Here is a 26,631-nt window from a genome sequence, read left to right on the forward strand (position 1 = left end):
AGTGCCAGGCAGACCAGTCTGTCCACTGAGTAGCACCTCTTACACTGCTTACCCCCCAGACCCTCTTTCCAAAGGGGACCTTAGAGATTCTAGTCTCTTCTTAGATGGGCCTGTGACCACTGCCCCATTCCTGCCCTGCTTTTATCCCATCTGTGTATCTCATCCTCTTCTGCTTTTCTGTGGTGGTTGGCTCTCCCTGATACAGCACTGCTCGAGTGCCTCTGCTGCAGGCATGTGCGTGCTGATGTAGACTGTAGGGAACTGATCTCTTTGTGGGTATAGCTACCACCCTCTCAGGCCCCTGAGCAGAGACTCTCTTGGGAACACAGTTGGTGCTGGGCCAACTTGCCTGTTTTCTCTCTGGGTACTCAGGGTGGGCTGTGCTAGGAAGTCATAGCCCCTCGGGGCTTGTTAGAAACCAACGTATGCTTTTCCTTAGGCTTTGTGTTGGACAGAAAAGTCAAGGGCTGGCCTGGACACGGAGCCCTTAGATTACCCTGGGAGCATGGGCAGCAGGTGTAGGGTTGCTGCCTCTGGGGACTTTTATGTCACAGTTGCTCTGTTTTCTGCAGCTGCAGGGTTCTAAGGGAAGCAGATAGAGATGTGTAGTTGTTAGCGATGCTGTCGGGCTTCCCTTCATCACCCCTTCTTCTCCCAAGGTTCAGTCTTCAGTGGCTGTGGGTACACCTGACTACATCTCACCAGAGATCCTGCAGGCCATGGAGGATGGCATGGGCAAATATGGACCTGAGTGTGACTGGTGGTCGCTGGGCGTCTGCATGTATGAGATGCTGTATGGAGAAACGCCATTTTATGCAGAGTCACTGGTGGAGACCTATGGCAAGATCATGAACCATGAGGTGAGATGCTGTAGGCTGTTGTAATGCCCGCATGGGCTGGCGGGGTGGGCAGCAGTGGAGGAACCATGAGGCTGTTCTAGTGCCTGCACAGGCTGGTGGGGAGGTGGAGGCTAATGGTGTTCAGGCCAGATGGGGTGGCGGGACAGGAGAGGTGGGCAGAGGTTTGTGATGTCATCAACATGAGATGGTGACACTGCACACGTGGGACGGAAAGGAGGAGATACTGTGTACTTAATGGAGCCTGTGTTGACTGACCAGACTCCTTGGAGGAGAAGCAGGCTTGTGTAGAACAATCCATGTGTTCATTTAGAGCCTAGAGTGGTATTGGGAAGTCCTTGTAGACACTTCGGCTTTAGATGCCACCTGGGACACAGTCATGAGTGAGCTCATCTCCACGTAGGGCATCCTCGTTCCTTCCCCATCCCAGTATGTTCCTTTTTTCCCTTTTCAGGGTTTTTATTTTTCATTTTGATGTTGTGTCCTTGTTCTCTCTATCTCCAACTCAGCCCCACAGCACACACTTGACTGACCTACCACAGAACTGCACACCCAGCCCTGGAGATCCATGGGCAGGATTCCTTTTTCTGTCTGCTGTAACACAAACACGACCTGGCATGTATGTGTGTATATGCCTACACATCCCAGAACACTGAGTTGTATGTAGTTGACCTGTATTTCAACCAGTCTCCCATTAATTGCTCATGTTGGGTCAAGATTAACATAAAAATTGCTTTATATTTCACTGCAAATCAAAGTAAAAACTATACTTAGAATATTTTTCAGCATGGGGGCAACTCCATCAGTAAAGTGTTTGCTGTGTAGTGTGCACACCTGATTTGAAGCCCCAGAACCAAGTAAAAGGTGTGGTAGTGCACAGTTGTATTCCCATGGAGAGTCAGGTGTGGAGGTGCACAGCTGTATCCCCATGGAGAGTCAGGTGTGGAGGTGCACAGCTGTATCCCCTTGGAGAGTCAGGTGTGGATGTGCACAGCTGTATCCCCTTGGAGAGTCAGGTGTGGAGGTGCACAGCTGTATCCCCATGGAGAGTCAGGTGTGGAGGTGCACAGCTGTATCCCCATGGAGAGTCAGGTGTGGAGGTGCACAGCTGTATCCCCTTGGAGAGTCAGGTGTGGAGGTGCACAGCTGTATCCCCTTGGAGAGTTAGGTGTGGAGGTGCACAGCTGTATCCCTTGGAGAGTCAGGTGTGGAGGCGCACAGCTGTATCCCTTGGAGAGTCAGGTGTGGAGGTGCACAGCTGTATCCCCATGGAGAGTCAGGTGTGGAGGTACACAGCTGTATCCCCATGGAGAGTCAGGTGTGGAGGTGCACAGCTGTATGCCTTGGAGAGTCAGGTGTGGAGGTGCACAGCTGTATCCCTTGGAGAGTCAGGTGTGGAGGTGCACAGCTGTATCCCTTGGAGAGTCAGGTGTGGAGGTGCACAGCTGTATCCCTATGGAGAGTCAGGTGTGGAGGTGCACAGCTATATCCCCTTGGAGAGTCAGGTGTGGAGGTGCACAGCTGTATCCCTTGGAGAGTCAGGTGTGGAGGTGCACAGCTGTATCCCTTGGAGAGTCAGGTGTGGAGGTGCACAGCTGTATCCCTATGGAGAGTCAGGTGTGGAGGTGCACAGCTATATCCCCTTGGAGAGTCAGGTGTGGAGGTGCACAGCTGTATCCCTATGGAGAGTCAGGTGTGGGGGTGCACAGCTGTATCCCTTGGAGAGTCAGGTGTGGAGGTGCATAGCTGTATCCCCATGGAGAGTCAGGTGTGGAGGTACATAGCTGTATCCCCATGGAGAGTCAGGTGTGGAGGTGCACAGCTGTATCCCTATGGAGAGTCAGGTGTGGAGGTGCACAGCTGTATCCCTTGGAGAGTCAGGTGTGGAGGTACACAGCTGTATCCCCATGGAGAGTCAGGTGTGGAGGTGCACAGCTGTCGCCCCATGGAGGGACAGGCAGATTCTGGAGCCAGCTAGTCCAGACAAATCAGTGAGGTCTAAGTTTTATATGAGAGACTGTCTCAGAAACTAAGTAGATAAATAAAGGTGGAAGGTAATTGAGGAAGCACACAAAGTAGAGGCAGATTCTTAACTCATAAATAAGTGCTTCCTAGAAAGACTTCGCACAGTGCATACTCGCCTCCAGTAGCTGGCAGCTCAGCTCTCAGCCTGCGACTTGCGGTACGTTGTGTGACTGGGCTTCTGTTCATGTGTTTCAGTATTTATTTCTGTACCACACAGGTACATGGTTCTCATTGTTGGTGTCTATTCTGTTCTTTTTAAACAAACCCCTTCCATAGGAATTCAGCTGAACACTTGTTCTCTTGGTCAGGGTGCAAATGTGAGGTGTTAGGAGTTTTAATCTGTTCTTTGTCCCCGACAATTAAGGAGTGTGTGGTTTGTAGTTTTCCTGCAGTGTAATGTGTGGATTCTTGAGGCTGTTTTCTTTCAAGATGCAGTGTTGGCCCAGCACTGAGAGGCCTGTGCCGCATGTCTCCACAGCACATTTGTCTGCGTTCTCTGCTGTTTGGAGAGGAAGAAATATAATCTGTCATTGTCATTTGTGGGTAGGAGTTAACAAGCCAGCTATGATAAGTCAGTTTATCTTAATTAATTTTCTTCTCATGCGTGTGGGTACATGTGCCACAGTGCACATTGAAGCCAGGGGACAACTTTGTGGAGTTCTCTCCTCCGTTAACATGGGTTCTAGGGATCAAACTCCATTTGCCAGGCTGCAAGGCAAGTGAGTGCCTTTTACCCATTGAGCCACCTCACAGGCCCCAAGGGAATGATTTACTTGTTTGCCTTTGTGGAATTAAAATTACCTAGCTTTGGATTACATTTGATAAATTGTAAAGTAAGGATTATTTCCTGTACTGTCTGCACATCTGAGGTTTCCCTAACTATGTCCTCTGGCCATCCCTGCCTCCCCAGGAGCGATTTCAGTTCCCATCCCATGTCACTGATGTCTCTGAAGAAGCAAAGGATCTTATTCAGAGACTGATATGCAGCAGAGAACGCCGGCTTGGGCAGAATGGAATAGAGGACTTTAAAAAACATGCATTCTTCGAAGGCCTGAATTGGGAAAATATACGAAACCTAGAAGCTCCGTACATCCCTGATGTGAGCAGTCCTTCTGACACGTCCAACTTCGACGTGGATGATGACATGCTGAGAAACACTGTGAGTGTCCCGGCCTCTCCTCTCTGGGCTGCCTCCCAGGGGGTCTAAGTGTCAGGCTACCGTTTGCTTAACAAGTCAGTCAGTGGCAGAACTGTTCTAATCTTGGAAACTATTTGACAGCTGAGCTGGAGAGGTGGCTCAGCAGTCAAGATTACCTGGTGCTCTTCCAGAGGGACCCAGATTCTGTGCCCATTACCCATATTAGGCAACTCACAGCTGCCCCCCACTCTACCTCTAGAGGCTCCAATATCTTTCTTTGGTCTTTGCAGGCACTGTATACAAGAGGCATAAACACAGACACACACACAAAGTAAAAATTAAAGTAGCTGAAGCACACACCTTCAATCCCAGCAAGTCTACATAGTGAATTCCAGGCCTGCCAGATGTACACAGTAAGATCTGTCTAAAAACAAAAATGTTTTTTAATTTGGCAATTATTTTTAAGTCTTCAGCTTGGTCCTTAGTGTTGCTTTTAAAAGACGAGGGATTACTCTCTTGACAAAAATTCGCTCTTGTTATGGCACACAACTGAAATCTTTTGCTTTTGTTTTTTTCATATTTTGTACCTTTTTATTTAGTGTTGATTCGTTATTATGTGACGGCTTCATTGTTGCCATGACTACTTCATGTATATAAAAGCTTCAGAAGTACAGGAAGCCTGGCCTGTAGGCCTCTCCCTGTGAGCCATCTTACCAGCCCGCATTAATGCTGCTTTTCATAGCTGGTGCTCAGTAATGACCACAGTAGTAAGGTTTTTGCACTCTTTTTGGCGGCATGTGTTGCTTAGGTGAAGGGAGATTGTTTAATCTGTGTTATGTGTGTTCTGATGCAGGAAATATTACCTCCCGGCTCTCACACCGGCTTCTCTGGGTTGCATTTGCCATTCATCGGCTTCACATTCACAACAGAAAGGTAAGGCTGGGTCGAGCTCCCATCACTCTTCACAGCCTGAGAGTGGGCTCTCGAGCTTTTGCTCATGCCATAGGGCTGGGAGGATGGCGCTCACGAGAGATGCAGAGGGTCTTTTGTCCTCTGCTGATTACTGTAGGTATGCACCAGCACCGGCCGGCATTTCTGAAAAGGAAAATTAGCAAATATGCTCATGTGCCACATCAGTGTGTGGTCAACACCAGACCACATACAGAATAGTGGGCTGAGATAATCCCATTGCCTGACGATGCCAGTGTCTGCCATTTGTGGTGGTGCATTATCATTGTACATGCGTATGTTCAGTGGAAATGCTTGACACTAACATATGACTCCGCGGGCGGCTGCAGAACACGCTGTTGTGTTGTGTAGTTTATGTGTTCTGTGGATAGCATCCCACCATGCCAGCAACCACTTGGGTCCCATGTGTGCGCTGCAGTTCTGATTGCGTCTCAGTTGTGCACATGATTTGCTCTCAGGCTGGGGAAGTACATCTAAGTGTTGGCACAAGATCACCTCACAGCACTTGCCAGAATGGGTCCCTATCGTTAAGCTATAGACAACTGTAATACGCATCTTCTGTTTTCTGTCACACATTTTTTTCTTCTACAACCCTTAAATATTTAAAAACTGAGGCTGAAGAGATAGCTCGACAGTTAAAAGCTTGGCTGCTCCTCCAAACGACTAGGGTTCCATTCCCAACACCCACAGGATAACTCACAACCATCTCTAACTCCTGTCCTAGGGGTTTTGACAACCTCTTCTGGTGCCCTTGGGTACTGCATGGAGGTGGTGCACAGGCAAACATGCAGGCAAACCATTCATACACATATAATAAAACACATATATAATAAAATGAAAATAAATGGGAAGACTACTGGGAATATAGCTCAGTAGCAGCGCTTGACTAGCATGCGTGAGGTTCCAGGCTCCATCCTGTGTGGGGGCTGGGGAGAGAGGGTGGGAAGTGACATGTAGAAGGCATTCTTTTTTTTTTTTTAATTGAGAAAAGGAAAAAAAAAGTTTCCGCCTCCTCCCAGCCTCCCATTTCCCTCCCCCTCCTCCCACCCTTCTCCCCCTCCTGTAGAAGGCATTCTTAAAGGCTCACGGAAGGCACAGGCACAGAACTTGACCCACAGGTGATGGTTGACTCCTGTGTATAGGCTGTCAGCTGGTAGATTTATCCTGGTGAAAGCCAGTGGTGGTCACAGCTGTTTCTTCTCACACTCAGTCAAGAAGCCTTTAGAGCACACTGCTTGACTTTGTCAATACTGCAACCCCAGCTCCTAGTTCCCGTAGTGGAACTGGAACTCATTCCTCCTTTGATATGAATTTGATAGTTCACTAGATTGGTGTTTGTGCCTGTCGTTTCTGTCCCCAGTGAACCTGTCTGTTGGCCAAGTTGTGTAGTACAGGGCGTCCTTCCTCAGTTTTAGAAACCAAAGAGAGGGAGGTGAGAGGAGAGTGATACACACTCCTCCTCCTGAGCAGAGCTGCAGAACTGGATACCTTCTGGGCTCACACTCCTGCGGTAGTGTGGCTGTGCTGGAAAGACACCTCTGCTCAGGCTGGTAGGGAGTCTTGAGATGTGGCGTGTGCATCTCCTGTCTGATCCCACAGTGATTACTGGCACCTCATCACAAAAGAGTTCCAGGTGCATTCCAGCCCACAGGGTGCTCGTCACACTTGTGACTAGCCTGTCAAGACACGGTTTATACAGATGAACTTAGAACTCTCTGTTTGTGGTAGACTGTCTTCTTATAGTCTATAACAGAAGGGGATGTGCCCAGTGCCTACTATCGGGTTCATAATAGGAATGAGACAAGCTAAGCAGACCTGAGAACCTCATGTAGCAGTCCAAAGATTAGGCTGTTGATACCAGAACTGTCCTTGGCTTCCATCTGAGCAGAGCAAAGAGCCCGCATCCATGAGTATGGTCTTGAGTCAGCCGATTCTTCACAGCTAAGCCACTTGGCGAGAGCAAGGCAATGTGCTGTTGAGTCTGCGAGGCAAAACGATAATCCCTAAATTGTTAGCATGGCACAGCTTGTAAAAAGCAGAGCCAGTGAGCCTTTCGACCAGTGGGTTATGCCTCCCTGTAAACCTAGCTCACTAGGCAAAACACCATAGTTTTGCTTTTCCACTTGTTTGTGAGCAGTGAGTTCCAGGTGAGCATCCGCTCCCTGTGGTGTCCTGTCCAGGCTCCCACTCCTACCTAGTCGTCTGTGGCAAGGAGGCTCTTGTCTGACTTTGGTTCCATACACAATAAAATCTTTTCACAGGTATTTTGTTTGCCACTTGAAAAAGACTCTAAATGCTAATGAAATCATTGTCGGTTCTCAGTAGATTAGAAAGCCTGTTGCTCTGTTTGCAGCTGTTTTTCTGACCGAGGCTCTCTGAAGAGCATGATGCAGTCCAACACATTAACCAAAGATGAAGATGTGCAACGTGATCTGGAGAATAGCCTGCAGGTGGAGGCTTATGAGCGAAGGATACGAAGACTGGAACAAGAGAAACTAGAGCTGAGCCGGAAGCTGCAGGGTGAGTGTCTGGAGTGGCCTGATGTGGCTAGGGTCCTCCTTGCACACATAGCTGGCCACTCAGTGCGGTGTCGCCCTTAGAATCCACCCAGACTGTGCAGTCCCTTCACGGTTCCACGCGGGCCCTGGGCAACTCCAACCGGGACAAAGAAATCAAGAGGCTAAATGAAGAAATTGAGCGTTTGAAAAATAAAATGGCAGGTAAGGGCTCTAGCTGGTTGCTGCTTGATCCTTATTCTTGAGTATGAGTTTCCTGTTTCCGGAATCCATTTTCCTAAGGGGCAAAAAGTAGGGAAAAGCTCAGGTTGTGCAAGCTTATGCACAGTTGAAGCATGTTGTCTGTGTCTGAAATTGTTTTCCTACCTCGCTTGTCCTGATAACGTAGTATTCTCCATAAACTCGGGTTTTTCTCTTGTACTTAATTTGCCTGCTGGCTGTTGCCTCAGAAGTATAAGAGTTTAACCGCCCACCTCTACTTTCTTTCTTCCGGTTTTGTTTGTTTGTTGCCTGCATGTATGCATGTGTACTTTGTGCGTGCATGCCTGGTCCCTGTGGAGGCCAGAAGAGGGTGTCAGATTCCTTGGAATTGTAGTTGCAGGTAGTTGTGAACTGCCATGTGGTGCTGGTCCTCTGCAAGAAAAGCAACTGCTCTTAGCTTCCGAGTTGTCTGTCCAGCATCATCCACATTCTGTTTTAGTCTTGGTCATCAGATCACTTGTGAACCATATCCCTAAGCCACACTTGGGCAGGCTCTTGGTCAGCCCCCATCTCTAGTTACATCTGGAGTGTGTGCTTTCCATCTCTATCAGACCCCACCATCACTAAGTAATCTTATTACCTTACACCCTGAGAAAGGGCCAGCACTCTGGGATGACAGAGGGATTGAGGCACGTCTTTGAAGAGAGAGTCTCCAGCATAAAACATAAGCAGACTAGAAATGTTTAGACTAAACACCAGGAAGCCTACAGTGTATGCATAACTGACACCGTGTGGGGATATAGGGCTTCTGACTGAAGACATTGTGAGGCTGGCAGGATGGTGCAGTGGGTGCTTGTTAGTGTTCAGTCCCTGCTGGCTTCTGACCCCCACACCCTCACTGTGGCATGCACATGGGCACACACTACACAGACATACATATAAAACAAATAAATTGAAACCAGTGGGAAAAAAAGCTTTATTTGTGAATTACCAGATAATTTCAAGTCAGTTAGTGAGCTAACATAAAGTCACTGTCCACAAAGGAACAAATTCACTTCTCTTCTGCCCAGATTCAAACAGGCTTGAGCGACAGCTTGAGGACACAGTGGCGCTGCGTCAGGAGCACGAGGACTCCACACACCGGCTGAAAGGCCTGGAGAAGCAGTACCGCCTGGTGCGGCAGGAGAAGGAAGAATTGCACAAGGTAGCACAGACTGTCTGTGTGAGGAGGCCTGAAGGAAATACACTGGCTCAGGTGCTTGCTGCCCACAACAGTTAGGTCCCCACTTCGTGGGGGGCAGCCTGTTCCTGAGAGCTGGTTCCAAACCCCGGCTATAAACTGACTGGCCCTGAATCACTTTTCACTTTGCTACAACACGACTCTTGGGTTTCCAGGTCTTTGTTAAGTAGATGTAAAACTTACAGAATTCTTTTAATTCAGCAATTGGTTGAAGCTTCAGAGCGATTGAAATCCCAGACCAAAGAACTCAAAGATGCCCATCAGCAGCGAAAGCGGGCCCTGCAGGAGTTTTCAGAGCTCAATGAGCGCATGGCCGAGCTCAGGTCCCAGAAGCAGAAGGTGTCCCGCCAACTCCGTGACAAAGAGGAGGAGATGGAGGTGGCCATGCAGAAGATTGACTCCATGCGGCAGGATATCCGCAAATCTGAGAAGTTCAGGAAGGAGGTACCTTTCTCTTCACTTACTGTCCAGTGTGAGCGTGGATGTGCTTGTGCCTTCATGTGCAGGTGGAGGCCAGAGGACTGCTTGGAGGAGTCGGTTTCCTCCTTCCACTGTGTGGATGCCAGGGATTGAAGGACAGCTGCCTTCCGGTTTTTAAGAATTTGAGTAAAATACATAAAAATCCCTAATGCTAGGTACTTGAAAAAGTAAGAACTTTGGTCTTCTGATGGTGTCTCGGGACTTGGGTGTCCTCCTCGGTCCCTACGTGGCATGCTGCTGCCCTGGGTAGCTGGTGCCCCACTATTTACAGTGGCCGTACTCTAAGCGATGCTTGGTTTTAAGTTCTGTTAAATGGATTTGATGGATCGTGAGCATAGACTGCCTGGCCCTGCATGATCTAATTTCTTCACTTTCGGACTGGCAGTCCCAAATACTTATTTGATTTTTTAGTTTATTTTATAACCCAGACATAATTGCAGTGGTAGCCAATTATAGCTCAAGGTAGAGAAACTCATAAGGATTAAGGATGAAATGACTAGCTGCCTGGCTATTGTCAAACAACCTGAGTCTAGAGACATACAGGCAAAACAAGTTTGCTCCTTAGCTAATTGTACCCTGTCAAAGCTGGCTCATGGGCATGTGGGTTTTCGCTCCTCTTGAGGATATTTGAATTTTTTATTTAAAAACTGAATTATAAGTTTAATTTTTTTTTTTTAAGACAGAGAAGAACACTTTATTAGGTGGTGTTGAAAATGTTTGGTCAAGGTTTACTTTCTGATCAAATGAAACTCTACATTCAGAGCTGGAGAGATGGCTCAGCAATTAAGAGCACTGGCTGCTCTTCCAGAGGCCCTGGGTTCAGTTCCCAGAAACTACACAGTGACTCACAACTGTCTGAAAACCTCACACAGAGAATATACAGGCAAAACACTGTTGCACATTAAATAAATATCTTAAGAAAAATTGGGCTTGGTTGTGGTGGTGCACGCTTTTAATCCCAGCACTTGGGAGGCAGAAGCAGGCAGATCTCTGTGAGTTTGAAGCCAGCCTGGTCTACAGAGTGAATACCAGGACAGGTGCCAAAGTTATATAGAAAAACCCTGTCTTGAAAACCCCCCCAAAAAAATGGGAAAAAAAAAACCCAAAAAACCTCTACATTTTTTCCTTTTTCTTCTCTTTTTGTTTTTTTCTCTCATATGTTACATCCTGAACAGTTTCTCCTCCCTCCACTCCTCCCAGTTCCTCTCCCCCCAGATCCACTCCTCCGCCATTTCCACCTCCCATTATGCCTTCACATGTCAGGATTGTTTCCATAAATAAGGAGTTTCTCTTGAATGTAAACCTCAGATTAATCTATTTAACTAGAGTGCAGGCTTGTGTCATTACTAATGGTCATAGCTGGCCATTCCAATTAAAGTGTCCCTCAGGCTTTGACTCTTGTGAGTCTGATGAGCCCCTCGCTGCACCTGGTCCTCGGGGACTGCTCCTTGGGCAGGTTCTCAATGCGGTTCATAAAAAGCAGTTCTGCCTTTTCCTTAGCTGGAAGCTCAACTTGAGGATGCAACTGCCGAAGCCTCCAAAGAACGGAAGCTGCGTGAGCACAGCGAGAGCTTCTGCAAGCAGATGGAGAGCGAGCTGGAGGCCCTCAAGGTAGCTCTTCTCTCTGGTGGGCCGAGGGGCATGTTGACTGGGTCAGTGCCACTCAGGGCAGCTTCAGGGAATGAACAGGTATGGGAGGAAGTGGAGGATGTGGCCACGGCTTGTGATAACCTTCATTATAAAAGCCAAGTTCATTTCTTTATCACATGAAAGTTTTAGGTGTTTGTAGTCAGTATTGCAGAGTTAGCAGACACCACCTCCTTCCTATCCTGACACCCTGCACGTGGGCATGTTCAGTTCTGGAAAGCTGTCTAAACCCGTGTTCTGGTGTTGATGTGGCAGAGGCACGCTGCTCCTTATGTAGGCCCTGTGGATGGGGTCAGAGGGCAGAAAAAGGCTAAGAGAAGAGACAGTCATGAGTGAGGGCCACTGTCTGCTCCTCAGTGTAGTGTGATCTTGGATAAGTGACTTCCGTCTTTAGAGCCTGGGCCTCTGTACCCTTCTTGTGGTTGTGATGGTGCTGTCCTTCAAGCCCGTGTGCCCAAGGTACTTATTCCTCTCTTGTCTTTGCTACCACCCGACCCAACTCTCAGCAAACTATTTTCTAGACCGCTTATGTGTGACTAACTCTTTCTGCCTGCTCCTTACCTCTCTGGAGGTGTCCTACCTCTAAACCATTGAGTTTAACAGACCCGTCAGGGACTCCTCTAGACTTGGTCTTCAGCCTGAGTCAGAGCCCCTCTCCACTAGCCTTGTCCACCCCCAGCAGACCTATGCCATTATCTGGCCCTGTGCTTAAGACCGTCTCCTGCCAAGGTGGCACCATACCCATCCTATGTCTTGCCATTATTCTTCTTTACTTAATGGTTCACTGTCACCATGAGAGCAGGGACCTCAGTGTCATACCAGTCACCAGAAGACTTGTGACAATCAGTCAGCACTCAAAAGAGTACTGGTGGGCGAATGGGCAAACAGCACAGCACTGGGACAAAGCCAGGTGCTGCCCCCACTCTACCTCCAGGTCCCTGCTAGTGGTAAAGAGTGAAAAGACTTCACCATCCTTGAGGGAGGGAGGACATAGATTTGATAGTTTATGTCAACCTTTATCTGAAGGTGAAGCAAGGAGGCCGGGGGCCAGGTGCCACATTAGAACACCAGCAGGAAATCTCCAAAATCAAGTCAGAGCTTGAAAAGAAAGTCCTGTTCTATGAAGAGGAGTTGGTCCGCCGAGAGGCCTCCCATGTGCTGGAAGTAAAGAATGTGAAAAAGGAGGTGCATGATTCAGAAAGCCACCAGCTGGCCCTGCAGAAGGAAATCCTGATGCTGAAGGATAAACTAGAGAAGGCGAAGCGAGAACGGTGAGTTATGCTCTCAAGGCGAGAGACGGAAGCTTCCTGTGCGCTCTAGGCTTGTGTTGTGAGGCAGTCTCTCCTTCACCTCTGCAGGCATAATGAGATGGAGGAGGCAGTAGGCACAGTAAAAGATAAGTACGAACGCGAAAGAGCCATGCTGTTGGATGAAAACAAGAAGCTGACAGCTGAAAATGAGAAGGTGACTGGGTCCTCACCGTCTGTAGGGGAAGTTCATTTTTTTTTCTTGGGTCTCTTGGAAGCTTGGTGCCTGTCTTAAATTTTTTGATATTTAGATGAAATAATACATTTGGTCTTTAAATGGGATGTTTTCACTGTTGAGAAGCTGTTCATCCTTGGCTCTAACATGTTACTCTGAGACTTGGATCAGGTACAGTGAAAGCCCCACAGGGCCGATGAGCGGCAGAGCTTCTGATGTCACCGTGCTGTGTAGTGAAGAGGCGCCAGACAGACGTGTGATGTGGTGACATTGTTTAATTTCAGCTTTGTTCCTTTGTGGATAAACTCACAGCCCAAAATAGACAGCTGGAAGACGAGCTGCAGGATCTGGCATCTAAGAAGGAGTCCGTTGCGCATTGGGAAGCCCAGATCGCAGAGATCATTCAGTGGTATGTGCCCAGCAGCGTGTGAAAAGCGGCTCCTTGGCTGCACTGGAGCGCATCTCTGTGTTTTCCTGAATCCCTGCCTCTAGGACGCAGTGGTCTTCAGAGTGGACTAAGGGTGGAGGGACCCCTTAGGACTTGGGGTGAGCTGTTTATGCTCCTCATTGTGGGTGACACATGGGTGGAGAGCTTCCGGGGCCAATGTACACACAACCAGGGAGACCCTAAGATGGGGCAGAACCAGTCTCTACTCAATAGAGTCAACTGGTGCTCGGGCTACAGTGACATTGTCCTGAGGAGGGCAGCACTGCTCATCTTCATAAGACAAACACCTGTTCCCTGTGTAGGGTCAGCGATGAGAAAGATGCTAGGGGCTACCTCCAAGCCCTCGCTTCTAAGATGACCGAAGAGCTTGAGGCTTTGAGAAGCTCTAGTTTGGGATCAAGAACTCTGGTAAGGTGCTCTCTAAAACTTGATTTCTTCTCCTGAAGAGCTCCCTGGTGATTTATTATAATAAGTGCACGGCAGCTTAGGTGCCATCAGGTGATTCCAGGGAGGAGATCTGTGTGTCTTACAGGATACGTGGCAGCTATCAGTCCAGACTTCTCTTGAGTTCATTTCTTTCGTTGTTAACTTGACCAGGGCCCTACGGTATGACCTCAAAGCATCAGGACAGGGTGCTGCTCAGTTGCTTTATTGATTTCACCCTCCATCCACTCACTCGGGGATCTGTTTTGGACTGGAGGGTGTAGCGGGCTCTGGGCTCTCTGGGGACCCTCCCCTCTGTTGCTGCTCTTGGTGCTTTGAGCCGTGCAGCAGATGCCTCTCACCTTGGCACCGGGGCCAGTTGCCACCTTTTTTGTTTTGTTTTTTTGAGACCGGATTTCTCTGTGTAACAGTCCTGTCCTGGCTGCCCTGGAACTCACTCTGTAGACCAGGCTGGCCTCAAACTCAGATCTGACTGCCTCTGCTTCCTGAGTGCCGGGGCTAAAGGTGTGTGCCATCCCTGCCGGCTGAGAGCACTGAGGATTCTTGATTCCGCAGAAGGGCAGGAAGCAGCCTCATGTTTTGTTCTGGAGAACACTTTTGGTTTTAGATTCTAGATTAAGAAACACCAATTAGGGGGTTGGAAAGATGGCTCAGTGGTTAAGAGCACTGGCTGCTCTTCCATAGGATCTGGGTTCAATTCCCAGCAACCACATGGCAGTTCACACCCTTCTGTAACTCCAGTTCTAGTAGACCTGATACCCACACATAGACATACATGCAGGCCAAACACCAATGCACATAACAAAGAAAGAGAGAGACTAAATAGAATATTCAGTAAGATTGGGGTTAGGGCGGTGACTTAGTTGGTAAATTGCAAGTATGAGAACATCAGTCTGATCCCTGTCACTCAAGTGAAAGCTCAAGTGCAGTGGCAGTGGCTGGATCCTCACGGGACAGAGGGGGGACCTGGATTTGCTGGCCAACACAGCTCAGACTAGCCAGTGAGAGACTCCTGATGAGCAACACCTGGAGTTAACATCTGGCCTCTGAACTTGTGCCGCAAGCACACATGACAAAGAACAAATAACATAAAGAAGCGTCAATAAGCTTATTCCTCTTCTCATCTTCTGTTTTATTCTAGTTGTGCTGATGTGTGCATGTTTGTGGACAAGTTTATTTGTACAGGTGAAGAACAATAAGTAAATTTTTGTGCAAGCCTCATAAAAGATGGATGTGTGCTGTTGTAGGTCCTTTCAGCAAAGTAGTTGAGATTCTTATCCAGAAGCAGTCTTCCTGTTGAAGGGCCAGCCGAATGAGAATGTTTCCTTTTAGCTCTAAGAGAAGTGCTTTGTTTGCCCATCAGCTCTTTAGAAAATCCTCCCGTGTGTAATGGACTGAAGATGAGGGGTCCCAGGTTTTCTCACACAGTCCACCGTCATCGTTAGCATCTGCCTAGGGTACCGCCCCTCCCCACACACTGGTCCCTTTGACTGAATCTTGAAAAGCGTCTTCCTTGGGTCAGTTTTCTTCTCTTGACTGTTATGGGTGGAAAATGAAAGGCTCAACTGTGTTTTAAGTAAAAGTCCACCAACATGGTGTTTTGAGACTTTTTAAGAATGAAGTCATCAAGTCAGTTTGCTTCATTCTAGTAGGTTTTTCCTTCATTCCTTTATTATAATAATTTTAGCCTTTTACTGTAAATAGGAATGAGTAATGACAGTTCCCTAAGGTGAAGTAGGAAGATGTTTCAGGATATAGGAAAAAGCTAACAGTCTGCATGTGATTTAGAATGTCCAGTGGACCCACAAAGAAATTGTGCCACAAAAATTAGATTTTTTTCTTTGTTTAAAAATTACCCCAGCTGTGGCACATGATCCCAGCATCCAAGAGACATAGGTCTCTATGAGTTCAAGGCCACCCTGATATACGAAGACAGTTCTAGGCTAGCCAAGGTTGCATAGTGAGACCCTGTCTCAAAAATCAAACACCTTAATCCCAGCACTCGGTAGGCAGAGGCAGGTGGATCTCTGTGAGTTCGAGACCAGCCTTGTCTACAGAGCTAGTTCCAGGACAGGCTCCAAAGTCACAGAGAAACCCTGTCTCGAAAAACCAAAAAAAAAAAAATCAAACACCTAAGTGGAGGCACTGGGCAATGGCTTGTACCAGATGGCAGGTAAAGGCAGTGGTCGCTAAGCCTGACAGTCTGAGACCAGGCCCCAGAACCCACCACATGGAAAGAGAGTGCCTGCTGCTACAGTTGCCCTCTAACATCTGCATGCGTGCCATGGCGCGTACACACGCACAATCAGGAAAGCTGTAAGGTTATTTTAGGTGAATGTTTTGTCTTCATGTATGTATGTGTGCTACATGTGTGTTTGACGCTTGCAGAGGTCAGTTCCCCTGGAACTGGAGTTAGAGATGGTTAGTAGCCACCCGATAAGTACTGGATACTCAGGAGCTATGGAAGGGCAACAAACAAGTGTTCTTCACTGCTGAGCCATCCCTATAGCTCAGAACAAAAAAGAGAAGGAAAAACAACAAATCCAGGCGCATTGGTGCACATCTGTAATCCCCAAACTGGAGGCTGGCACAAGGGGGCTAGGACTCAAGGCCAATTACTATATAGTTGAGACTCTCTCAAAATAGTTTTTTTGTTGTTTGTTGTTTTGTTGATTTTTTTTTTGAGACAGAATCTCTCTATGTAACAGTGACTGACCTGAAACTCACTCTGTAGAGCAGATTGGCCTGGAACTCATAGAGATTCACCTGCCTCTGCCTCTGCCTCTGCCTCCCAAACTGGATTAAGGGTGTACACCACTCATACTCCTCCAAACTCCCACCCCCAGCTTGGGTTTGTTTTTAAAGGACTCTTAGGAAGGGCTGAAGAGATGGTAGTTAACAGGCACATGAATCTCCCATGGGACCTGCACTTGGTTCCCAGCACCCATGCCTGGAAGCTCACAGCCCCCTGTAGCTCCGGCTCTAGGGGTCTGACGCCTCTGATCTCCATGGGCACTCGACTCTCAATGTCACATGAGCAGACACACACACAGTGCACATGAGTGAAAATGATGTGAATAATGTTTTAAAAGAAGGAATAAAAAGTTACAAAATATTGGCCTGGAGATTTATCTCAGTTCTAGGGCACTTACCTAGCATGTCCTTGCTCAGGGTTTACTCCCCAGCACTCCAAAAAGAAAACAAAATACTGATGTTAAAGTTAAAAGCAGCAGGACTGAGGGAAGTAATTTGTGATATACTTAAGGTGAATTACTTATTTGTAATCATTTTATTAAGTAAATTTAAATGTATTTTATTTTAACCAATCAAAGGATCCACTCTGGAAAGTTCGCCGAAGTCAGAAGCTGGACATGTCTGCACGGCTGGAACTGCAGTCTGCTCTTGAGGCAGAGATCCGCGCCAAGCAGCTGGTTCAAGAGGAGCTGAGGAAGGTCAAAGACACAAGCCTCTCCTTTGAAAGGTTGGTTTGTCCTGGAGCCAGCCCCCCAGAGAAACTGGGCCTTCGTGACCTGAGGCTGCCCCTGAGATTGTCAGGACATTTGCTGCTCCCAAGGAACACATGGGGTCCTTAAGTCAGGGCGACTGTAGAGATGTCTGGAGGAATACAAGGTTCACAGCACATAGCTCAGTCTGTATATCCAGGTGGGTAGATTGTGCTTTTTCTGGAGAGGGCTCCTTAGTGTTCTCAAGAAGTAATAGGAGCCTGTGCACTGTAACCCTGGCCCTCCTGCTGAGACATCCTGAGGTCAAGGCCAGCCTGTGCTACACAGCCAGAGTCTTTCAAAAAAAGACAGGTTCACCATTCAATAGTAGAGAACTTGCCTAGCATTTGCAATAGCCTGAATCAAGTATCCTCATTCTACAGGTGATGAGACCAAGGTGCAGGTGTGTGGAGGTGAATGCCATCCTGCTGACTAGTGGTCATGCCTGTGCTAGGTTCTGCCATCATGGCCAGGTTTCACCTGCTAGCTCTGTCCTGGAGCAAGGCCTACAAAGAGCCAGGCTCTCAGGGCTTCCACCCTCAGTGTTAGTGCTGGTGTTGGTCCTGGGGAAGCCTTTTCCAGGACAACAGCCAAGGGATCTGGACTCTGCACTTATCGTCAGATGGCAGGCAAAAGCTCACCCAGTTTCATGAGCTACACTTTTCTTGACCACTACCTTACTTAGATACTTTGTTTTGTTGATTTAATGTAGCCCAGACTGGCCTTGACTCTTGATTCTGTTGTCTCAGCTTCCTGGTTGCTGGGACTGCACACTTGTTCTCCTGTAACCCCTTAGCCATCACTTAAAGCCTGTGTTTGAATTCACACTTCTGAACTTTCTGTAATATGCTGAGTGGAAAGGCCTACATGTCTGTAGCCGTGCTCAGGAGGCCAAGAAAGCACACCGTGAACCAGGACGCCTCTGCTCCATGCACTTACAGCTGTTTACTTTTATTTCAGTAAACTAAAGGAATCTGAAGCCAAAAACAGGGAGTTATTAGAAGAAATGCAGATTCTGAAGAAAAAGATGGAAGAAAAATTTAGAGCGGATACAGGTAAATTAAAACCAAAAGATTTTAATTACTAAATATCAGCCTTTTATTATAATGAGTGGTTTTCTTCTTAATAGTGTTTTTTGTATAAAAATATTTCCAGTTAGGTGGTGGTGGTGCACGCCTTTAATCCCAGCACTCGGGAGGCAGAGGCAGGCGGATCTCTGTGAGTTCAAGGCCAGCCTGGTATACAAGAGCTAGTTCCAGGACAGGAACCAAAAAGCTACAGAAAAACCCTGTCTCAAAAAAAAAAAAAAAACAACAACAACAAAATACCAAAGAGACAAACAAGCAAACAAAAAATACTGCCAAGCTTAAAATTTTGAAACAATATTTTTAAAAATACCTTCCTCCAAATTAGACATAAGAAAATCAAAGCAAACACACACACATCTGTAGTTCACAGTCACATCCCTTGTAACACAAAAGGCAAACACAATACACTCATCTGTAGTTACACAGTCACATCCCTTGTAACACAAAAGGCAAACACACACATCTGTAGTTACACAGTCACGTCCCCTGTAACACAAAAGGCAAACACACACATCTGTAGTTACACAGTCACGTCCCCTGTAACACAAACAGCAAACACACACACACACATCTGTAGTTACACAGTCACGTCCCCTGTAACACAAAAGGCAGCCCTTTTCTGACGAGGCCACTAGACCACAGCCCATGGGAACCATCTAGAGCCCTTTCACAGCCGCACTGAGCCTTCTGGGCTGGGCTGCTTCCTGCCCTTCGCTCAACAAGTGCCGAGGTGTGGTGTTGAACAGATGTAATCCCAATACCCAGGAGGCTGAAGCAGCAGGATTCTTTCTGAGTTTGCGGGCTGATGGGAGTCTATAGGGCTCTTCCCCACGTGCTTCAGTGAGCAGAAGGAGAGAGAGCACGAGCAAGGAGCTCAGGACCGCGAGGGGTGCACCCAGACACTGAGAACATGGGGATGTTCTATCGGGAACCCACCAAGGCCAGCTGGCCTGGGTCTGAAAAAGTCTGGGATAAAACCGGACTTGCTGAACATAGCGGACAATGAGGACTACTGAGAATCAATGGCAATGGGTTTTTGATCCTACTGCACGTACTGGCTTTGTGGGAGCCTAGGCAGTTTGGATGCTCACCTTACTAGACCTGGATGGAGGTGGATGGTCCTTGGACTTCCCACAGGGCAGGGAACCCTGATCGCTCTTTGGGCTCTTTGGGCTGACGAGGGAAGAGGAATTGATTGGGGGAGGGGAAGGAAAATGGGAAGCGATGGTGGGGAAGAGACAGAAATCTTTAATAAATAAATAAATTAAAAAAAATCAAACAGAAAAAAAAAAGGCAGAATGTCACATCCCTTAGTCTTAGACCAACTCAGAGTGAACTTCATACTTGGGAGTCTCCATCCAGATAGGTGGCGTCTCAGTCCAGGAATTTATAATCTTTTGTCTGTTTCTTAAATCTGGGTTGTCTTATATTTCAGAAGCTTTTTTGTATATTGAGGAGGAAATCTTTTTGTAATTTAAGTCTCCTATATTTTCTTCTACTCTGACTTTTGCTAAGAAAGAGCCTTTCTAGGGCAAGGTTGCAGCCTAATGTTAGATTTTGCCTGACCGCACAAACGCCACAGGAAGCAGGCATGGTGCAAACATACCTGTGAGCTCTGCACTCAGGAGGTAGAGAGGCCCAGTCCACAGTGATCCTGGTCTCCGTGAGACCCTGTCCCAAAAAAGAAAAAGCTTTCCCTGGTTTTGTCTCAAGTTTATTAATCTTGCCTTTCCTTGCAAAGGAACATGTTCCCAGCTATAGGCTGTTCAAGAAGTACATTTTCCTGACTGTTATTTTATGTGTATTGCTGTTTCTGCTGGTATGTATGTCTGTGCATTACTTAATATCTGGTGCCTTCAGAAGCCGGAAGCAAGTGTCAGATCCTCTGGAACTGGGATTCTGTTACAGACAGTTGTGAGCAGCTGGGAATCCAATCTGGACCCTCTGGAAATATAGCCAGTGCCTCCCTCTACCCCTCATTTTTTAAAACAAGACAAAATCTCACTGTGTTGATCAGACTGGCCTCAAACCAAGATCTTCCACTACGGCCATATAAGTGCTGAGGTCATTGCTGTGTGCCTGGCATGATTTGGAACCCACTCTGGCCTGTGGTTCAAGGTGTCTTCCCAGCTAAATGCTCATCTTAATGTCCTTTCTCTCCTGGTTTCATGTGGTCTCTGGAAACTGCTATTTCTGGGGTCTCTGCTCTGTGTGGTTGTTTGTCACCGCAGAGCTTCCATGACCCTGCAGTCATGTACTGTGACTCCCCCGCCCCTCACTCCTCCTCTAGACCCCCCTGAAGTCCCATCACGTCGACAGCGAGGACTGCTGTCTTTAGAGTTTTTGTCTTAATTTTCCTTTCTTTCTTTCTTGCAGGGCTCAAACTTCCAGATTTCCAGGACTCTATCTTTGAGTATTTCAACACTGCTCCTCTCGCACACGACCTCACGTTCAGAGTGAGTATTGCTTTTGCAAATGATGAGAATGTGTAAGTGAGGAGCAGTAGACCTTGACTTGACGAGGAAACAGCGGTCTGACGTTTATGTGAGAGTTGTGCCAGTGACATCACGGGCAGGGAAGTCACGTGTGTGAAGTCACGTGTGTGAAGTCACGTGTGTGAAGGTGGAGAACACTGTAGGTGTTGGAACTGTTCCCCGAGACTAAGGGAACTGAGACGATACTTAGCCTCGATGCAGAAATCTATACTGGCCTCTGGCGGTGTGGTGAGGATTTGGTGTAAAATTTAAAATATAAATAATAATAGTCATTTCTGGGACTTCTGTGTGAATATATAGCTTAGACTCAGTGATTAGTGAGAAAAGTGGTTTATAAGAGATTGAGTACCAAACAATTTACCAAGACCCTGCCTGGTCTTGCCCATCTCTGAGCCAGTAAACCTCCAGGTAACCAGCGTTTGATTGCAGGTCTGCTTAGAATCCCCCTGCAGAGGGGGATGAGCCCCCTCCTCCTTTCCCAGGCTGCAGGGGCCCCAGAGCACTCCAGGGCCGCTTCCCTCTTCTGAAGTGGAGAGGTGGGCTTGCTCCACTAGTTCCTTACAGCAGGCATGCATGTGGGAATGACAAGGCTGGGGAGCAGCTGTGGTGATGCACCCAGTGCGGGTTCTGAACTGTTGGCCTGCCCACAAGCAGACATGAGCACTCGGCACCCGCACCCTCACCTGGCCTGTGCTTCACGTGTGCACTCTCTCTGCCGGTCTCCCTCGCTCACTTACAAGTCTCTCTGGTTTGTAGACAGCAGTGGCCACAGGAAACCTGGCACAGTTGCCTCCTAGGGCTCTGTGCAGACTTACCTGTGGTCCTGGCTGTGTTTCCTCCCGGTTCAGGACCCGCCAGAGGTCAGACAGTGCCATCTCTTCTACTTAGGACCTGGAAGAGTGCCTGCGCGCTGGGATTATATCATGTTCCCTCTTGGTGCCCATGGGAGTGGGTTTGGCATAGATTCTGCACAGGAGATGGGTTTGTTTTTTTTTTTCTGTACAGAGGCCACTTTGCAGCTGTGTCACCAGGCTGGAGGTGGCATCTGCTGGGATCCCTCCCACAGGTCATAGTACAGACTCCCAGAGTGAGTCATCTGGGCCTCAGCTGTTTGCCTTCACTCATCGGAGTAGTTGTGGGTTTTCCAAAGGGCAAGTTGTCTTTTCCCTTGTTTTTTTTGTTTGTTGGGCTTATTTTTTTTGTTTTGTTTTGAGGGGTTTTTTGTTGTTGCTTTTTTTGGTTTTTTGAGGGGAGGAGCTCAAGATAGCATTTCTCTGTGTAGCCTTGCCTGTCCTAAAACTTGCTCTATAGACCAAGCTGGCCTCAAACTCATAGAGATCCACCTGCCCCTGCCTCCTGAGTGCTGCAATTTAAGGCGTGTGCCACCACCACCTGGGAAGTCCTCATAATATATTAAGCAAATGTATTACAGCAGAAATCGCTCACCTTGCACACTGGGTTGCACAGAGAGTGCAGTGGCTCGTGGCTTTCACAGTACTGTCCACCAGTGTGGAAATCCCAGCGTGGACTGAGTTTACCGTGGAGGTGGAACAGTTATCAGCACTCCTCATTCGCTGCCCAGCATCCTGCCTTTCGGTTCTAGACCCTCTTCAATGCTTTGCCATTTGAGTATGAAGCGTGCTTCCTTTCAAAGAAAACCCTAAGCTGGACCAGGGTCCATGTTAAAAGTTTCCAGAACTGAGGACCACTTGGGAGATCTTGTACTTTGCCAGGCTGAACATGTTGCAGCATGCTAGACATGGGTCTGCACAGTAGCCTCGCCAGGCTTTCCTGGGGAAAATGACCATTTGTGTTCCTCCTGTCTGTTATACCAAGGACTCGCTCTCCTCCTCGTCTGCATCTTCTCTACTAGCCTTGTGGGAGGACGTAAGTGACTGCAGACCCCCTTCCGTGGGTGCTCTGCTAAGTCTGCACCCTTCGATTAACAACTAAGGAACCTGGGGTCTTACACGGCTAACATTGATGCCCGGCTTGCCCTTCACTCACCAGGTGGAGCTAACATGCTGACTGGCCTTGTGGGTGACCTCACATTTACTAGCTGTGCTCGTGAGCTAATTGGTAGCCCTGGAGTGTGCAGTTACACCTGTGCTTGTGTCGCCCCCAGTCCTCCCTCCCCTTGGAACGTGGAGTCTACTCAGGGGCTGGTCAATTGCAGTTTTTGGAAAGTTCTACCTGTGTGCTGTGGGGGTCGGAAGTGGAAGACAGTTCAGCTGTGGACTTGGAGAGTCTTCTCTGCAGTCTCCCGTGCTAGGGCCTTTGCACGTTCCTGTGCCCATGTGCCCAGGGCTCCGTCTGCAGGAAGGCTCACCTCAGATGGCTGTTCTTGAAGAGTGCCTGTGAGGGCTGGCACTGTTAGAGGGAGACACTGCTTTCGGGGGCTGCAAACTCTAGTTGCCAGGGCTGTGTGTGAATTGCCTCTTGATCTCTGATAGGAGTTTGATATCTATGCTGTCTGAGGACTGCCTGAGGCTGTGATTCCCAGCTCCTTTTCTGAGATTAATTTTCCCAGTTCCTTTATTTAAAAAAAAAAAAAAAGAGGTTTTTACTAGCTGACCTAGAACTCACTACTTAGACTAGTTTGGCCCCAGACTCACAGGAATCTGCATGCAGAGTCCTGGGATGAACGGTGTGCACCGACATGCCCAGCCCTGTTCTGCTTTTAAACGGCTAAAGGCTCACTCACGGAATGAGGTGGCCATAATAGTGACTTGCCGTTCCCTGGGAAAGTCAGGATAGTTGTGAGTAAAGAGGTTCATGGTGAGACCTGGGAGTAGCTAGGATACAGGGTACCTAGACCTGACAGAATGCACTGTCCAGGAACAAACACCACCTGTTTTTCTTGTTGCAGACTAGCTCAGCCAGTGATCAGGAAGCACAGGCTTCGAAGCCAGACTTGTCCCCTTCAGTGTCTGTGGCCACAAGCACAGAGCAGCAGGAGGTAAGGTACTCTGTGGGCCCTGGTCTGCTGTGCAGCTTGTAGCTTCGCCTTTGCAGGCTCTCTTTCTACATCTCCTCTGCAGAACTCTGTCAGAACATCAGGTAAATGAGGGAAACCGTGACAGGTGCCTGAACAATGTAATAAATTAGAAATTCAGAATGTTAATAATTTATAAATTCTAGAGAGAAGCCCCAGACAGGACCTGGCAGCTAAGCTGCCGCTCACCTGTCCACACCTTTCTCCTAGGATATGCCTCGGCCCCAGCAGAGGCCGTCTGCTGTTCCACTGCCCAGCACACAGGCCCTTGCCATGGCTGGACCCAAGGTAGGCCCTCTTACATCGCTGGGTGTCTTCTTGGTTTTAGTGATAAATTTTGTGTAAAGTAGCCGTGCTGATTTTGAATATGCACGGTGGGGACAGGTCACAAACCCAGGTCCAGGATCTGCACTGTCGTCAGCATCCTCGATCACCCAGCGTGTTTTCAGGGGAAGCAGTTCCAGCCTCTCCCTCCTTCCCGTCACTCGTCTTGTGCTGGGCTCTCGCACGGCCAGGTGCTTCCCTCTATCATGTCTGTTGTTGGGAATCATACGGTGTGTAGGAGACTGTTCCCAACATAAGCAGCTATCCACAATGTGCAGTTTGTTCCCTGACTTCTGCATGAGCAGTGCAAGAGCCTGGCCCCTCAGTGTGTGTGTCTTCACCTTGTTTTCCTTAGTAACCTTGAAGCTCCACTCGGTCCTTTCTCTCTGGAGATCCTGAGTTTCCCAACTGTGTCAGGACCTGAGGTTCTAGTGTGGCTGCATTTAGCCAGTATGCCTGGCATGGACTTGTGTCCTGGTTTTTTTGTTGTTTTTGTTTTAAATACAGACCTGGTCTATTGCTATTTCACCCTGGAGACCTGAGAGTAATTCATGTTTTGGCTTTGGTGCTTGGGCTCTTGTAGAATCAAGGACCAAGGTGCGGGGCTGCTTGTTTAGTGACTTCTGCTGCCCAGGGAAGGCACTGTAAAGGTGGAGTGTATTCTGTGACCGAGCCCTTGCCTCCTCTCTGGCCACCTCCTGTAGCCACTCCTGGGGCTGTGCTAACCATCCTCCACTCCTCGAGAAACACATGGTCTTTCCTGAGCAGTGTGTCACCTTTGTCACTAGTGTGGGCTTTCAAGGCCAGCTGTCACGGCCTGTCCTCATCTTTCCGGCTAGTCTCACTCTTTCCCTGTTTGTTGGATTCTAATTTTTCTGTCCTCCTGGCAGGAGACGGTGGGTCTTTCCAAGATTTTGCTGTTAACATATCTTGTAAATTAAGAGTACTGTCTTGTTCACACACCCAAAAAGAGCCAAACATAGACAGGGTTCCAGGCCAAATCCCAGATCCAGTTGGTGCTGGTCCCTGGAAGTGTTCCTAATCCGATTTGAGTTCTGGCTTGGGACCTTGGGGTATAGGCGCCACTGATGAAGAACCCATAGCTGGAAGAGAAAAGGCACGAAGCAGGCAGGTTGTGTATAAGCCAGTCAAGAGCACTGACCCACTTCTCCTTGGTCACCTGGTTTGTTTTGCTTTTTTTCCCTGCAGCCCAAAGCACACCAGTTCAGCATCAAGTCCTTTCCCAGCCCCACCCAGTGCAGCCACTGCACATCCTTGATGGTTGGTCTGATCCGACAGGGCTATGCCTGTGAAGGTGAGTGTTGGCCTGAATGCCAGACGCACACTTGAGCTGGATACCCTGATGCTCTGGGTGGAGTTTTTACAGCAGCCAAGCTGGGGGGGAGGGGGAGTGCATGGTTAGCAGTGTGGGCCAGGCCTGTTCTTCATACAGTCAAGGCCTGAGGCAGTATTGACCAGCATGTAGATCCAGTAACCAGGTAATCACCTGAAAGTTACTATATAGAAAGCACAGCACCTCCCCCATGGCTCTGTGGAGCACAGCACTCAAAGCCATTCTGTCATGTCAGGGAGCAGAGAGGAAGGGCCAGAACTTTCCACTCTCATCTGGAGTTTTTTTTTGGGGGGGGGTATTTTTGCTTTTGTTTTTAACTTCTTAAATGTACTTACTTGTCTGTGATGTGAGTGTGTGGCCACATGTGCCCTGACACACGTTGGGGTCGGAAGACAGCTTGAGTAGTTGCTTCTCCTCTTTTCACCTTTGATGCCAGAGGTTGAACTCAGGCCGTCAGACTTGGTGGTCATTGCCTTTTTCCACTGACCCTTCCCACGGGCTCCAGATTGTCTAGCCCTCATATGATTATACTGTCTTTTTATGGTAATCATTATTTTTAAATTACAGCAGCCCTCTATACTCCACTCTGTGATGGGATTTGGCCGTGTGCTGTTGAGCCTGTGCCCTGAGACTGTTGCCACCTCACTTCATGGACGGCACAGTGATCCCTGCTCAGAGCCTCCCCTGTGCAGGCACACACGCTCTTCTTTTTCTGTTGCTAGTTTGTTAGTTGTCCTAAGCCTTCTGATTGGCTGTGTATCACTGTGACTGCCCTACAGTGGCACCCAGGTGACCTCAGTGGGCAGATCTGGAGCAGGCTCGTGAGGTAACTATGAGGCAGACTTCAGTGTGTGCTTGTTCAGGTGACCCCTCTTCATGTGTGGGCGCCATATTTGTTGAACTTTTATTCTGAAGCCTTTTGGGATTGTGTTCTTGGAGTCTGCCTTCCTGGGCAGTGTGTGCAGAGAGCCTGTGCTCAGCAGCTCCACTGCCCTGGTTGCGTGTTGTGAGGTGGGTGGAACTGTTCCTCTTTTCCAGTGTGTGCGTTTTCCTGCCATGTGTCCTGCAAAGACAGCGCTCCCCAGGTGTGCCCCATTCCTCCCGAGCAGTCCAAGAGGCCTCTGGGCGTGGATGTGCAGAGGGGCATAGGCACAGCCTACAAGGGTTATGTCAAGGTAGGAGGAGCCAGCTTCTGTCCCATAGCCCGGTGCGGCTCATTTCTCATTAGGTCAGCTCTTAAATTGTTTTGTGTGGTAACCAGTGACCATAGCTCATCTATTCTTGAAGCAGTCTGTTTGCTGTGCGGAGCAGCCCTGGTACCTTGAAGGTTTCAGACACAACTGCTGCTTTACATGGCCAGGAGCCTGAGTACCATTGGGTGCAGATTCCACCTTAGGTTCCTACAGTTACTCTCCTTGGGTGTCT

General features: G+C 48.4%; 1 protein-coding gene across 2 annotated transcripts in view; it reads left to right on the forward strand.

Moving 5' to 3' along the window:
- Positions 1 to 26,631, forward strand: part of Cdc42bpb (CDC42 binding protein kinase beta) — a 96,131-nt gene that overhangs the window by 56,338 nt on the left and 13,162 nt on the right. Inside the window, exons 7-26 of one of the 2 annotated variants that reach the window (XM_075948002.1) lie at positions 660 to 860; positions 3,793 to 4,041; positions 4,874 to 4,953; positions 7,343 to 7,509; positions 7,590 to 7,709; positions 8,777 to 8,910; positions 9,148 to 9,390; positions 10,927 to 11,037; positions 12,100 to 12,344; positions 12,432 to 12,537; positions 12,840 to 12,964; positions 13,306 to 13,411; positions 16,780 to 16,928; positions 17,911 to 18,005; positions 20,415 to 20,494; positions 22,370 to 22,420; positions 23,403 to 23,492; positions 23,739 to 23,816; positions 25,062 to 25,167; positions 26,245 to 26,381. In XM_075948002.1, the coding sequence (XP_075804117.1) occupies positions 660 to 860; positions 3,793 to 4,041; positions 4,874 to 4,953; positions 7,343 to 7,509; positions 7,590 to 7,709; positions 8,777 to 8,910; positions 9,148 to 9,390; positions 10,927 to 11,037; positions 12,100 to 12,344; positions 12,432 to 12,537; positions 12,840 to 12,964; positions 13,306 to 13,411; positions 16,780 to 16,928; positions 17,911 to 18,005; positions 20,415 to 20,494; positions 22,370 to 22,420; positions 23,403 to 23,492; positions 23,739 to 23,816; positions 25,062 to 25,167; positions 26,245 to 26,381 (2,673 nt within the window). The remainder of the gene's footprint in view (positions 1 to 659; positions 861 to 3,792; positions 4,042 to 4,873; positions 4,954 to 7,342; positions 7,510 to 7,589; positions 7,710 to 8,776; positions 8,911 to 9,147; positions 9,391 to 10,926; positions 11,038 to 12,099; positions 12,345 to 12,431; positions 12,538 to 12,839; positions 12,965 to 13,305; positions 13,412 to 16,779; positions 16,929 to 17,910; positions 18,006 to 20,414; positions 20,495 to 22,369; positions 22,421 to 23,402; positions 23,493 to 23,738; positions 23,817 to 25,061; positions 25,168 to 26,244; positions 26,382 to 26,631) is intronic. The other variant, XM_075948003.1, reaches the window with a different exon arrangement.

Source organism: Microtus pennsylvanicus, chromosome 14 (assembly GCF_037038515.1).
Source record: "Microtus pennsylvanicus isolate mMicPen1 chromosome 14, mMicPen1.hap1, whole genome shotgun sequence".
In the NCBI taxonomy this organism is placed as follows: Eukaryota; Metazoa; Chordata; class Mammalia; order Rodentia; family Cricetidae; genus Microtus; species Microtus pennsylvanicus.